The sequence below is a fragment of the Ceratotherium simum genome, chromosome 18 (assembly GCF_057802395.1).
Source record: "Ceratotherium simum simum isolate JZ-2026a chromosome 18, ASM5780239v1, whole genome shotgun sequence".
In the NCBI taxonomy this organism is placed as follows: Eukaryota; Metazoa; Chordata; class Mammalia; order Perissodactyla; family Rhinocerotidae; genus Ceratotherium; species Ceratotherium simum.
Genome location: NC_141917.1, coordinates 7,653,909 through 7,668,072, shown reverse-complemented (window position 1 = coordinate 7,668,072; position 14,164 = coordinate 7,653,909). Strand labels below are relative to the sequence as shown.

General features: G+C 43.2%; 1 protein-coding gene across 3 annotated transcripts in view; it reads left to right on the top strand.

Annotated features, from left to right (window-relative positions):
* SEMA5A (semaphorin 5A) overlaps nt 1-14,164 on the top strand; it is a 470,062-nt gene that overhangs the window by 447,965 nt on the left and 7,933 nt on the right. For all 3 annotated transcript variants that reach the window (XM_004440053.3, XM_087443115.1, XM_087443116.1), the window contains 4 exons: nt 2,995-3,165; nt 4,452-4,607; nt 6,055-6,102; nt 11,557-11,768. In XM_004440053.3, the coding sequence (XP_004440110.1) occupies nt 2,995-3,165; nt 4,452-4,607; nt 6,055-6,102; nt 11,557-11,768 (587 nt within the window). The remainder of the gene's footprint in view (nt 1-2,994; nt 3,166-4,451; nt 4,608-6,054; nt 6,103-11,556; nt 11,769-14,164) is intronic.

The following is a 14,164-nucleotide window of genomic DNA, read 5'->3' as shown; positions in this document are numbered from 1 at the left end:
TGTGCTCTATACATAACATCTGTTAGACACCTATGATGTGCTAAGAACGCTCTGTGCTTTTCTGTCCATGAAATCCTAGAGCCCACACTTTGTTCTGTAAACTGCAAGTGACACAAAAGGAGCATGAGGTCTGGTTCTGTCCTGAAGGAGCATTGAGGCTGCGTGGGGTGGGAGTGGAGGGGGCGGTTAGTGCAGGAACTGCTCAGAGATCCTTAGAGGAGCTGAGAGCACAGCTATCCTTCAGGAGGACCTGTGTGGCCCAGGCCTCAGTACACTGGGGAATTCATGTCAAATATGCCCATGACGTGAAGGAATCTAAATGTAGGACTTGTATCTCAGACAGCCCTGTGGCTGCCTGACACTCAGGCATTAATTATTTAGTTTTACTTTGCTCTTTAGATCACTAGCAATGGTACTTTTTATTGCCGCCATTGTTTTTATTTTACTGTCGTGGGTGGAATATTCAGCTAGAACAAGAATTTTTATCCCCTCTTTCAAGTTACTTAATCTATAAATTTCATTTGATCAAAAATAATTCCCTACAATTAATTGCTTTGATTCCTTGAAATGTCAACACAAATAATCCATAATCAAATCTATACATCAAAATTGGGGTGAGTTTATTATGAGCCAAATTTGAGGACTGTATAGCCCGGGGCCCTCCTTCCCCAAGGAAAGAAGGACACCAAAGAAGTGAGGTGTACAGAGCAGTTATATACCGTCAAAGAGCATGTATCACATGTGATTGCAATGTCCGTTTTACAATAGTCACAAGATTGTCCTGTCAGATTGCCCTGTCGGCACAGCTATTGACGGACACAGCAGGTAGCAGGTCTGCTGTCTCGATGGGCATGACAGGTAGCAGGTCTGTTGCCTCAAGTTGGGTGGTCACAGGATGAACACAGCAATCAAATCCTAGCCTAGGGAGAAATGCTTCTCTTTAAGGATATGCCAATGTGGGGGAAGTTGCATCCTTATCTTAAGGGCTTTTGTTCTTGTCTTTGGGACATGATTGCTTAAAGCAGATATACAATGCATGTTCAAAAGCCACAGGCCCTTTTGGTAAAACAAGCTTAGGCTGAATTAGTTTTATACCAAATGGCTTCCTCATATGCTCCAATATATCCTATTGCTTGCCATTTATTTATCAGAAAGAACATGGATCTGAGCTTTTGCATATTTGTCTCATCTCCTTATGAGCCGGTCTTTCTTGGGCCATGAGGAGGTTCCCATGTGACTTTTAGTGAGGTGCAGGAGTTATGTGAAACCCTAAACTCTGTGCCTGTTCCTGGGGTCAGCCTGCCAGTGGCGAGTCCCACTGTGACCTAACCTCTCTGTGCCTCAGGTCCCATATTTCTGGAACACCCCCCATGATGGTCGTGAGGATGAGGGCAATACTGAGTGAGTTATTATTATCACTAGTGTTGTTATTTTATTAGTCCAGTGTAGTTTGTGTGGCAGAAAAGGAAGATTTCAGATGCTCAGCCTCTCTCAGTCCCCTGGTGTGCCATGCCTTGCACAGTGGCTCACATGTGTTTTGTTCTCTTAACTTCAAAAGTCCCGCTTCCCCACCGGGCTCTGCATGCTCCCTGGCAATGAAGACTATTTCATTAAACTTTGTATTCTATAATTTCTATTTTAGAAATACTTTTGCCTTCCTAACATGAAATGTTATTACAATATTCAATATCCTTTTTCATCCCATACAAACCACCATGCCCCTTGTCTCCAGCATCACTGCTCCGAGAATAAGGTTGAAACCTGTAATATAAGCACAAAGTTGAGAGGACAGGAAATGGAGACCGCATTAGAATTGGCCTGGGGGCACAGGGCAGTTACAGACCAATACAACTACCTGATAGAGTGAAGAAATGGCTGAAATTCTCCTTTGATTTTGCTTTGTACTGGAAGCATCTATTTTCCCAGTTCTTAATATATCCCTCAGGGCAATGAAATTGAAATTGAAATTGGTAGAAGTACCACGTGATCTTGTGGTGTAAGCTGGCAAGTGGGAATGTTTTAGCAAATGGGTTCTGTTACAAATGGTTATGATTGTTTTTTGCCTACTAATCAGAGTCTCTACAAAGTCCTGCAGCTGTGCTCTGGGACTCAGCAAAACAGGGCAGGGCTGGCCAGGGGGAGGGTCAGTCATGGGTTAGACACACACCGGATCATATCTGACGGTATCACAGACTGAAGCCAATGTGAGGTCTCAGTTTTAACAAACTCAACTAATGGAGCACTGTGGTCCCCCAGATCCACAGGGGCCAGCCAACTCCAGCATTCAGGAGGCCCATCTGCAGGGATCAGGAGCCTAGCCTAGAGAAAACAGAAGTTCTCATGGAAACTGTTAGTCAAGGAACCAGGTCTGCCTAATGTGCACATTCTAAAACTTGCCTTCACATCCAACCTGAAGTCTGGCTGCAGATATGGGCTTCTTCTGTTTAGTCTGTCGAGTCTGCATGGTTGTACTTAGTTTGGTTGTTTGGTGCCTGCATCTAGAGCGCATCCTTCACAGCCCTTCCTTGTAGGACCTGTTAGCTGTTCTCTTTCCCACTATCGTGGAGCAAATCCTAATCCAACAGTAAGGAAGGCTGTGACTAGAACTACTTATCCTTGGCTGTAAGTCTCATCTGGCCAACTCGACTGTGTGGTTAGCAAAGGTGAGAGCTAGCTGGAGCTTCATGTTAATAGGAGCAGAATGAGGTTCATGGTCATTCCTGGGACTGGGATTTTGTATTACATACATCGCCATCCTCTGCCATCCTCATGCTTACATATTATATGTTTAGAGATATTTCCTGAAAGAACAAATAAGAGGAATTGAAAAAAATGTAGGGAAGAATATGCGAAACTGGGTCCCTCAGCAGGGGGAAGACCCCAAACACTCCCTGTGAGTGGCAGTGGTTGCTGCAAGGCAAGTTCCATCTGTAGCCACATCCGATTGGTCAGAATTGAATTTCAGAAGTGGTGTGACTTTGTGTCCCTTCTCAGTGGATGGTGTGTGGTCTTGCTGGTCCCCCTGGTCAAAATGCTCGGCGACATGTGGCGGTGGACACTACATGAGGACCCGCTCATGCACAAACCCAGCCCCAGCCTACGGAGGAGACATCTGCCTGGGGCTGCACACAGAGGAGGCGCTCTGCAGCACGCAGCCCTGCCCAGGTAAGTGGCGCCCGGGCCTTGCTGATCGCACGACTTCGGGACAAACTCACCTCTTTCCTTAATTTTGAAATGGTGAAATTGATGGCACCACGTCACAGTAAGTACTGAGAGAGGGGAATACATCAGTCCCATACTATTACCCCTTAAGTGACTTCGTAATACCTTGTTCTACAATAGAATATTTCTCACCAGGCCATAATTTCAGAACTAGTAACAAAAGCTGGTTATAACAAAGCATTCTTAAAATGTTTCCCCCCTTTTTTTTTTAAACTGCTCCTATAGATCTTTCTGGAAGGTTCCATTTATATGGAAACGAGATTCTCAGTCATTCCCAAAACGGGCACTTAGCATATTTCTAAGGAAAAATTATACCCTTTACAATGAATCAAAGCACATGTCCGATTTTCAAATTTTCCCTGTACTGCAAAGATGATGCTTAAATTTAAAAGAGGAGAGAAGCAAATGGCATAGAAAAAAAAATTTTTAATATTGATTAATATTCATAAATAATATTTAGAGTTTACTTTTTAACCTCCTTTCTTAAAATATGAGCGTTCTTCCTCTCTTTCCACACATTGTAGGCCTGGGTGAATTTGACAAATCCTAGCAAATCTTCCACATTAGGTTGAGTGACCTTAAATCGCTCATCTTTTGGCCTTAACCCAAGACTCGTGTGTTGATCTCATGCGCTTCAGTGACAGTAAGCATGGGAGAGAATGAGTTTTACATCAAGAACAGCCTGACTTTGGTATATTGACTGTGCAGAATTATTTTTACAAAGAAGAGAAAATACCTAGAGTAGCTGAAGCCCGTTTCAGCAACAGGGCTTTCTCATTAACGCACTGTCATTTCTCTTGCCTGAGCACTGAGGCCTGTAGGAATCTGGGGGAAAGTGTTTGAGGGCTGCTCTTCACAGCGGAGCATCATCCTGTCAGAAATGGTGTCTGCGCTTGTGGTTTCTCTCCTCCACCACTGATGGTCTCTGCCCAGCTGGGCCTCGTGGATTAGCTTACTGAGTGTCTGAGACAGCTACTTTAGGGCATTAAGATAATATGGGTTTTGGAAAATGTATCTCAAGCACATTATTTCTGATCACAGATATACAAGTTCTTTTACTCATGCTCATGTGTATTTTATTTACTGGACTGGTCAGAAGATAGCAGTCCATCTTATTTATGTACAGAGCCACTGAAAACTTAAAGTAACGTATGGAACCTGACAGTGCTTCCAGGTTGATTGATCTTAGTGGGTATTGTTGCCACATCTCCCCTCTCTGGTCACTGCAGAGAGCTGGTCGGAGTGGTCAGACTGGTCCGAGTGTGATGCATCTGGAGTCCAGGTCCGTGCCCGCCAATGCATCCTTCTGTTCCCTGTGGGCGGCCAGTGTTCTGGAAACACCACGGAGAGCCGGCCTTGTGTTTTTGATTCCAATTTCATCCCAGGTAAGGGCAGAGATGCTTCTCAGTGTGAACAAAATCATGTCCAAAATTTAGAGAGGAAATGACTTATGAGGGGAGTTTTATCTGTTCTTTGAGGTCCTGTTTGGTGAAACAGAGGTGATTCCATCAACTCTTTTGGTTTCAAGGTGAGTAAAGTGTAGATTTAGAGAGAACTGTGGATTTAGACACTAATGCAATCTTCCTTCCCAACACACCTGCATTTAGGGCATGAGTTTGAAGATTTTTTAAGCACAATGTTATCTACAATTTATTGACTATAACACAGTCAGAAGATTTTGCTCAAAAAATGAAAATAGGTTATTTGGCTATTTTAATATGAAGTTAAATGCTTTGGCCATGCTGTGTGTATGTGTTTGCACAGAGAAAAAGAGTCATCCTCTTCATACCACTTAATATATTTGGGAAAATGGAAACCCACCACTGTTCTCATCTTGGAGAAGAGGTTGGCTGGCTCTTTTGCCAGAGGCTTTTTCCATGTGAAATCTATGTTATTAGTGATAGCTAGTCCCCTGTCACATGCTAACTGTAGGCACAGTGCTAGATGTTTATAAATCATTTCGTCTATGCCCACTCTATGCCTTAAGACTGCCACATGGACTAAAAGAGAGACCAACTTCTTACAAAGTAATAATAGGTAAAACGTCGTTTTCCTCCATTTATGGAAAAGATAAAATTTTAGAGAAAACTGTTAGCTTTAGCCTCATAAGGCACCTCAATCATGTATGGTGTAGAACTGCAGTAGTGTTCATTATTGTTGTTTCCCTCTTTAACCATAAACATATTTTTAATTCTTGTTATCTAATGAAAAATAAGTACAGGAGAGAATAACATTTCTTGATTCCTGAAATGGTATTTTATCCTTGGGGGTTAAAACATCTGGGCGCTCTGCCCTCTCATTGGCATTTTACTTGTGTATTGAATGTGGGTCATGGCAAAGAGCGTGCCTGGGCTCTGAATTGGGACTTGATTTGTTATGGCAGTTTCCTTTGAGCTCTGATGGATTGATCCCCCTCTGCGGGGAATGTGACAACACTGGCTTTGATGAGACAAAAGATCTGAGGCAGGAACATCACAGGCAAACCCCGCAGGGGTCCACAGCTGGCAGAATACATTGTCACAGATAATCAGCACATACTTTGGCCTTATTTTGAAGTTATGCCCTGGTTTCAGTCGAAGGGACCATAGCATTTTCTTTCTGTGATGATGAATCTCACCCCTTCCCAATCAAGGTTACCTTGACCAAATACAGCTCAAGTTGATTAAAGCAAACAAAGAAATAAATATAATGTTTTTAAACAATTAATTAAGCTTTTGGAAACTCTGACTCACGTAAAACTCAAAATCATGAGATGTTTTGTAAATGAATCATTAATGTGATCTTCCTTCCCAACATACTTTTCACATTGTGATTCGATTTTTGTTTTTCCAGAAGTATCTGTGGCAAGATCCAGTAGCGTAGAAGAGAAAAGGTGTGGAGGTAAGTTCTTTTTAACTAATTTCTAATTGATTTCTGATATTTTCCAATCACTTCTCTTCCCATATGTTTCACATGATATTTCTGCTGTCGGCTGAGAAAAACAGACTGGAGAAACTCCTGGATCCAAACACCCTATACTTTGGTAGTATAGATGATAAGGGTCAATTTTGACGTCTGGATCAGTGGTTCTCGACTGCCGTCCTTACACCAACATCTTCTGTATTCCCTGGCAACTTGATAGAAATGCAGATTTTCAGGCACCACTTCCATGTACAGAATCAGACCCTCTCTGAGTGGGACCCAGCCTTCTGTGTTTTAACAAGCCCTTGAGACGATTCTGGTGGATGTAAGCTTTATGAACTAGTGATCTTGATATTAGCTATAGTTAGATTTCCCATGAGTAAAACTGAATTCAAGCATTTTGTTTAAATTTATAGTGCAAATCCATGGCAGCCAGCCTCAAATCTCCAGACTGCTGAAATGACAAAATTGTAATGGGCGAAATGTTATATACCTATATATCTAGAGGTATTTTTCAAACTTCCCACAGCCCTGAATGACAAAAATTACATTCTCTGGTTCAAATCTATGATAAATCTAGACTTTACTATCTGTTTCTATCTTGTCTGTATGGGAGGGGCTGACTGTCCTTTCCTCAAAGCCCAGCCCCTATCCACCTTTGGTAATCAGTGCCAATATCCACACACAAGATCAGCGTCTTCATATGTGGGGCTGATGACCTGTAAATAACCATTCCTGACATAATCCCTTCCACCAGGGGAGTCCCAGACAGCTCAGCCCGATGGGCTTTGGTCTATCCCTATGTTCAGATGGAATCTGGAGTTTCGTGGGCATGTTTTAGGAATGTACTTACCATTATTAACTACACTGGTTAAGATTTCAGTATCTGTTATATTCTATCTATTTAGTCATCCATCTGTTAATCCATTCAATAATGGATTAAAGATTCAATAATCTTTACTGAATGACCACTCTGCCAGTTTTGTGAGGGGCATCAAGCTTACAGTAGGGACTTAAAGAGCCAGAAATCATATCATCAGAGACCCCACTGCCTAAGAAGAGCAACGTCTAGTGCCTGACCTAGGTCAGTTCAGTGAGTTCAGAGACTGGCAGTTGCTCACTTGGGATCCAGCTGCAAGATGAATGTATGCCAGTTCACATAAAAATAATCATAGCCGTCAGTATCCCTTAGATCAGTCGCTATGTGCCAGACTCCGTGTTAAATGACAAGAAGTATCCTATTTGGTCCTCACAAAGAGCATTCATATAGATGCCACAGCCCAGTTCTTTATGTAAAACTCTCGGATGTAGAGAAAGATTTGGGATTCAGCATTTTTCAGATTATAGATGGGTAATATGGGGCATATACTGTATATTACATAACACCCCTGAAGGGTCCGGTAGCCAATCTCTTTAATGATGTTGCCATGAAATGTGGGCAAAGTGAAGGTGCCAATGTTCCTCCTGGCAGTTCTGATCAGTTCTGCAGCAAATGGGTCAGGTCAGGTCATGCTTTGCTTCCAGGTGAGTGATGAAAAATCAATTTTTAGAGATTTTGATTTGGGGAATTTTTGGAAAGGGATGTTAGCCATGTATTTTTTATCTACATTTTATAATTGGGGACTGTGAGGGTGATAGTGATAAGGTCACTGGCCAAAGTTCACACAGGCCGTCAGCAGTGGAGCCAGGGTTTGGATCCAAGCAGTGGGATCCGAGTGTGACCTTTAAGCCTGGAGCACCACAGGAAAAGGGTCCCAGTACTGAGTATCTGGTAGGATTGTGTCTGGAGGGCTAGAGCCATAGCAGGCCTGGTCAGGTGACACTCTTGGACAACAGCCAGGGTCCAGGGCTATCTGCTGCCCTCAGAGCAGTGTAGATCAATAGGGGAGCAGAGTTTGTAGGGGGTGCTCCCGTCCTAAGGGAGACCAAGACAGAACCTGGGGCTCAACCAGCTGATGCCTCTGCAGCATTGATGGGCCTTCCATGCCTACCAGAGGTTTGGAAACTGCTTTCCCAGGTCGGCCCTCGTGAGATTGCTATGTGGGTGTCCTTCAAGGGCCTCGAGCACCCAGGAGAACATGGGGCAAAGCCCACGCCTATTGTAAAGTGCTGCTTGTGTGTGTCTGAGCCAGCTGTGCCATAGCTGCACAACTCAGAATCAAGCTTTGAGATGTTATGAATTAAATCAGAGCCTTCAATTACTCTACAGTATTCAGAACTGGTTTTTTTAGATCGTTAAGCTGCTGACATTGACACACAGGATAGGCGGGTAAGCTGTGAGATGGATCTGATTATAGGACTACTAGATAAAAACAAGTTCCTAGCAAGGATGCTTTGGGATGTTTAGGGAGACAACATAGACGTCTTTATTCAGTTTGTTGAAAAATCAATCAAAGTTTGCACAGAAAATCAGCCAGTTGAACCAACTGGGTAGTTGGTCTCTATTCTAGCTTTCCTGACCAAAAACAATAGCAAAAAAAGCGTAGGCAAAGCGAAGAGCCACACTAAGCAGATTCAAAAGAGATTTAATAGGCACTATTTTTTCCCTATGCAGAAAAATGTAAGCATATTGAAATTTTTCAACTTAGAGAGCTATTTTTAGTTGCACGAGACACAAAGACTATATAATCCTCACAAAGATGTCGGCTGGCCCCAGCCTTCCCCAGGCACCTGCAGAAATGATTCATTTGATTAATGACAAAGTATCTGCATATGGAGAACATCATGCATCTTCCATATGTTATAATAAAATATGTTATCAGTGCAGCAGAGTGTATTTTTATCTGAGTGTGGCATTGACCCTGGGGAGTCCAAACTTCTAAAGTATGAAAAAATGACATTAGAAATGACAACATGTATGAAATCAGCTCTTGCTTATCTTGGGCACGGCTTTAATGTTATAGTAAAAACTTCTGGTGGTTGCTGGTGGAATGTTCTGGATGCTTTAACCAATCATCACAGGTTGGGAGCTGTCCAGCTCTAGAGGCTTCTGACAAAATCAGGAAAGGCCAAGATTTACGAATTCCTTTCACTTTGTTAAACCATTGACCACATACCCAGGAAGTGAAAAGTTGAGGTGGATGTCAGCAAGTGGATGATACTTTGTAGAATGTTCTAGTAACATCCGCCTGTATCATCCAGCCCCTGGTGCTGAAGACACTGGATGCCTGCATTAAGAATCGTGTGTTCATTTGGAGTCTCAGTGCAGGTCAAAGTGTGTTGGTCATGGCTCACAGCAAACCCAGGAGGAGACGGCCTCTCTGCACAGTGTCCATCCGCCTCAGGACTCGGATCCGTCTCTCAGGGCCCCTGGTCCCTGGAACGCAGTGTCTGGGAGCAGCAAAGCAGCACAGCTTAGAGGGAGAAGTCAGGGTTGAGGGACAGATGAGGGATTCACTTCTACTGCAGATCCCTGGTGAGGTGAAGGCAGTTCAGAGAGTCCTCAAGGAGGAGCCCAGGAGGTTAATGTGCAGACACCCTGGACTTGGGTGCGGGGGACGAACCTGCAGGTCTTCTCTCCCTGAGAGCCCTGGGCGCCTCACTCCATGTCTGGGGGATGCACCTGGGGTCCATGGTGTGACCAGCAGGCATCTCCAATGGTCTCATTTGGTTGCAGAGTGGACAGATATGGGAGAGCATGGGTGACACTGGGCCCTTTGGTGGTGCTCGGAGGGGACACCCTGGGAAGAAAGCCAGATCCTCAGGATGTGCCCTGTGCAATGGGGACATAAGGCCGGTAACCCTGAGACAACCGGTTAGCCATACAGTGCCAACACAGCGTGGAAGAAGTGAGGTTGTCTTCTGCTTTACCTGACTTTCACTGATCCCAACTTCATGAGCACTGCCCAAATGTTGTCTTTATTCCCTGGAAAGCTTGAAACTTTAATTGTAAAGTGTTATGTCAACACACAATGAATATTTATTTTTTTGTGGTTGTTTCTCAGAGATTACATGGGTCTTGGTTATGCTCCCTTGATGTCACTCAAGCCCATTCTATATTGGAGACATAAGTCCATGTCAGCTCATTTTCTCAACATCTTGCATTTATAACTCAGGGAAAATAACTTAAAGATGCTATTAACTAGAGAAAATAATACGTAAAAAAGAGGCTCATTTCCTGACCATTAAAAGATCATATTTTATTCCTTTGATACGAATTCTCTATTTCTTTGGAGTAAACCATTTTCTTTATAAGATCTCCAAAATATAATGTAAGTGAAAAAAATGGCACACAGGATAATATTTACAGGTACACACAGCACATAATTGTGCAGAATATCTCCAGAAGAGCACAGGAGAAACTGGTTACAAGTAATTCCCTCTAGGCAAGCAAAAGACTTATTAATCCTGTTTCCCCTCTGCACCTTCTAAATGTTATACAATGTGTGTATATTCATATTCAAAAAATATACAGATGGTCTCTGACTTACCATGGTTTGACTTTACAATTCTTTGACTTTACAATGGTGCAAAATTTATACACATTTGGTAGAAATCATACTTTGAATTTTGACTTTTGATCTTTTCCCGGGCTAGCGACATATGGTCAACCCTCTCTAGTGATGCTGGGCAGTGTCAGCGAGCTGCAGCTCCCAGTCAGTCCCGCAGTCATGAGAGTAAACAACCGATACACTGACAACCATTCTGTACCCATCCGACCATTCTGTTTGTCACTTTCAGTACGGTATTCAATCAATTACATGAAATAGTCAACACTTTATTAGAAAATAGGCTTTGTGTGAGATGATTTTGCCTAACTGTAGGCTAATGTAAGTGTTCTGAATATGTTTAAGGGAGGCTGGGCTAAGCTAGGATGTTTGGTAGATTATGTGTATTAAATGCATTTTCAACTTACCATATTTTCAACTTACAATGGGTTTATCAAGACATAACTCCATTGTAAGTTGAGGAAGATCTGTAATGAAAAACAGAAGAATTATGTAATTGGAACGAAGTTTTGAATAAAATGAAATGATAAAGGAGAGGGAGAAAATAGGCCAGTTTGAAGATTAGCAGTAATTGGAAGCAATAAATGCATTCTCGCTTTGTTCATGGGACAACGCCATGCTGTATGCAGGGACACTCAGCCTGTTAAGGAGCATGGAAAAAATGTTCCCAAGAAACCCCATAGACCATAGATCATGCGGCACTTGAAACAGAAGAACAGTCTTGTACAAGCCTTTAAAGAAAAAAAAATGCTCCTGCTAGCATATTAAGGTGATGGCCAAGACTGATTATAATCTATAAGAACATTAACTTAAAATATATTGTGCCCACTGTGGAGAAGTGTCTGAGTGGCCATGACATTTCAAAGGAAAGTCCTATGGGGTCGTGAACTTGGAATGGGTACAGGGCTTCTCACCTAAGTGCACCGGGCTTTTGGGTAGCGTGTTCTTTTCTGGTGTAGCATCACTTTTGATGCTGTCTTCCCAGAGTTCAACATGTTCCACATGATCGCCGTGGGGCTGAGCAGCTCCATCCTGGGCTGCCTTCTTACGCTCCTTGTCTACACCTACTGCCAGCGGTACCAGCAGCAATCCCACGATGCCACTGTCATCCACCCTGTTGCGCCTGCCCCTCTTAACACCAGCATAACTAACCACATCAACAAACTGGACAAGTATGACTCGGTGGAGGCCATCAAGGTAAGGGATTGGCAGTGACGGCTGCAGCCAGGAGGCAGGTGGACCCTGGAGGCTGGAGGCAAAGCTCAGCAGTGGTGGCATAGGTGTCAGGGTGGGGGACAAGGTAGAGGGCCCCCTTATAATGAACTGCATTTTTAGCTTTGCTTTGCCTGTGAAAAGATGGCATCTCCTATTGGGAATTAAGTTACAATTTGAACATGGAAACAGCAACAAATAAAATTCTGGAAAATATTGGGTCACTGGGCAACATCCACCTCTGCCTCCGCTGTGCCTTCCACATCCCAGAGAGGTCTTGCAAAGAGAAGAGCTCCAGGCTGAGGACTTAGACACGCTGGGCAGCAAAATGAGGACCAGGGTTGGGCAATCAAGCTACAGGTCCATTTCAGCAGTCGCCAGGATGACATCTTGAGAAAAGTTGTTACATCATAATAAAGACTGTCTCCACATAATTTTCAAGCATAATGAAGGTTCTTCAGCTTTGCATGTCAGAAGAGTCCTACGTGGCAGGTGTGGGGTGGTATGTTTTGTTATTTCCAACGGATGATTAATCCCGTGTTTGACCCAGAAATTTAGAGTAAGTGATCAGTCTTCTTCTCATTGTAAAGAAGAAGGGAATGAGAGGGTGTTGGCTTCAGACCTGACAGTTCTGGGTTCGTGAGTCACTTACCAGCTGGGTAAACTTATGCCAGTTAATCACACTCACTGAGCTTCCATTTTCTCCTCAATAAATTGGAGATAATGAGAAGCAAAAGAGGTAATTTATAGAAAATGCCTTGAACAGTGCCTTGTAAAATAAATGTGTTTTTTATTGGAGACATTTTGCATCCTGGTTCAGAGTACAAGTTATTTACTTCTTTGAACCTCAGTTTCTTCATTTTTAAAATGGGTATAACCATACATACTCCCATATCATTGTTGTGAGGTTGAAATGGACTAAGGTGCATAAGGCCCAGCACCCAGCAAATAGTAGCTGTTGTTGTTATTGTACCTACACAAGAGGCCAGGAGTGTAGCTGGGAAGACATTGAGGGCTCTTGTCCACTGCACTCAACCTCCCCTACGACCCACATGAGTGAAGGAAGTTCTCATGAGCTAAGTTACCTAAATTTCGATATTTCTATTGAGTTGGTGGTTCCCCTTAACATTCCTAGGGAGTATTTTGATGCCCTCTCTCTGCTATAATGGTTTCCTTTGAAAGTCAGTTTCCTCCCTATGTGGGAATATGGAATATCTTCAGCTGTTACAACTTCAAGTAGTTGGAAGGTCTTATGTCCTGGGAGCCACAGTGTCCCAACTTGTTTCCTCGCTGCACTGAGGCCCCCATTCTTCACTGCTCAGAGACGAAGTCCATTGATTTTTACCCCCACCGCTTATACCAGGATTGAGAATCCATCAGCAACTTATACTAATCAGATGACAGAGCTGGGGAATGAAGCAACAGGAATTAATAACATGCCCCACTTACCCTCTCAGAACCGAGCTCTCAAAGTGTAAGGAGAAACATGAGCTCTTTCTATGAGCAAGAACTTTCCAAACAAACCTCTGGAACCCAAGACTGGGGCTCCTCTAAATGTAATTCCAACCTGTCAGTTCATATGTGGGTGCTGTTACTTTGAGCATCTGAAGATAATTTAACTGGTCTTCTGTTCTCACTTAAGATCCAGTAGCCACTTAAGATCATCAGAAATCTTGCTACTATAAGGGCAAAGGACCTGGAGGGCCCTGACTGCTGCCTAGTCTCTAATGAATCCTTCTAGAGCTTTCTTCTGATACCTTGCCCAGACTAGTCCTGGACAGTTGGCCTCTGCCTGTCATCTTACATCTTATTTTGATCCTCTTGATATTTACCCTCAACCTGGGATAGTTCATCTCTCTGAAAGTACAAGTGACTTTGATGATTATTAATGAGGAAGGGCATCTGTGTCAGAAATGGCTGCAGTGGTCACCTTCTAACAAGTGCAGAAAATGAAAAGAAATTATGTCATTTGAAACTTCATGCAGTGACTTGTTCTGTCAAAATCTCTTATCAATGTGCCTTTCCATGGCAATCAGAAAGCTGCTGAAACATCTACTCAGTTATATGTGGTAACATTCAGTGTTTGTTAATTTGAAATCACTAATCACTAGAGTTTTAGGTTTCCTGGAGGTTTAGCTTGAGGTTTTCTACCTCTTGGAAACTTCCTGACTGAAGTTCAAGCTGGCCCTGTGGCGTAGTGGTTACGTTTGGCTCATTCCGCTTTGGCGGCCCGGGTTTGCATGTTCAGATCCCAGGTGCAGACCTACGCCACTCGTCAGCCACGCTGTGGTGGTGACTCACATATAAAGTAGAGGAAGACTGGTAAAGATGTTAGCTCAGGGCTAATCTTCCTCAGCTATATATATATATATGAGAATAGA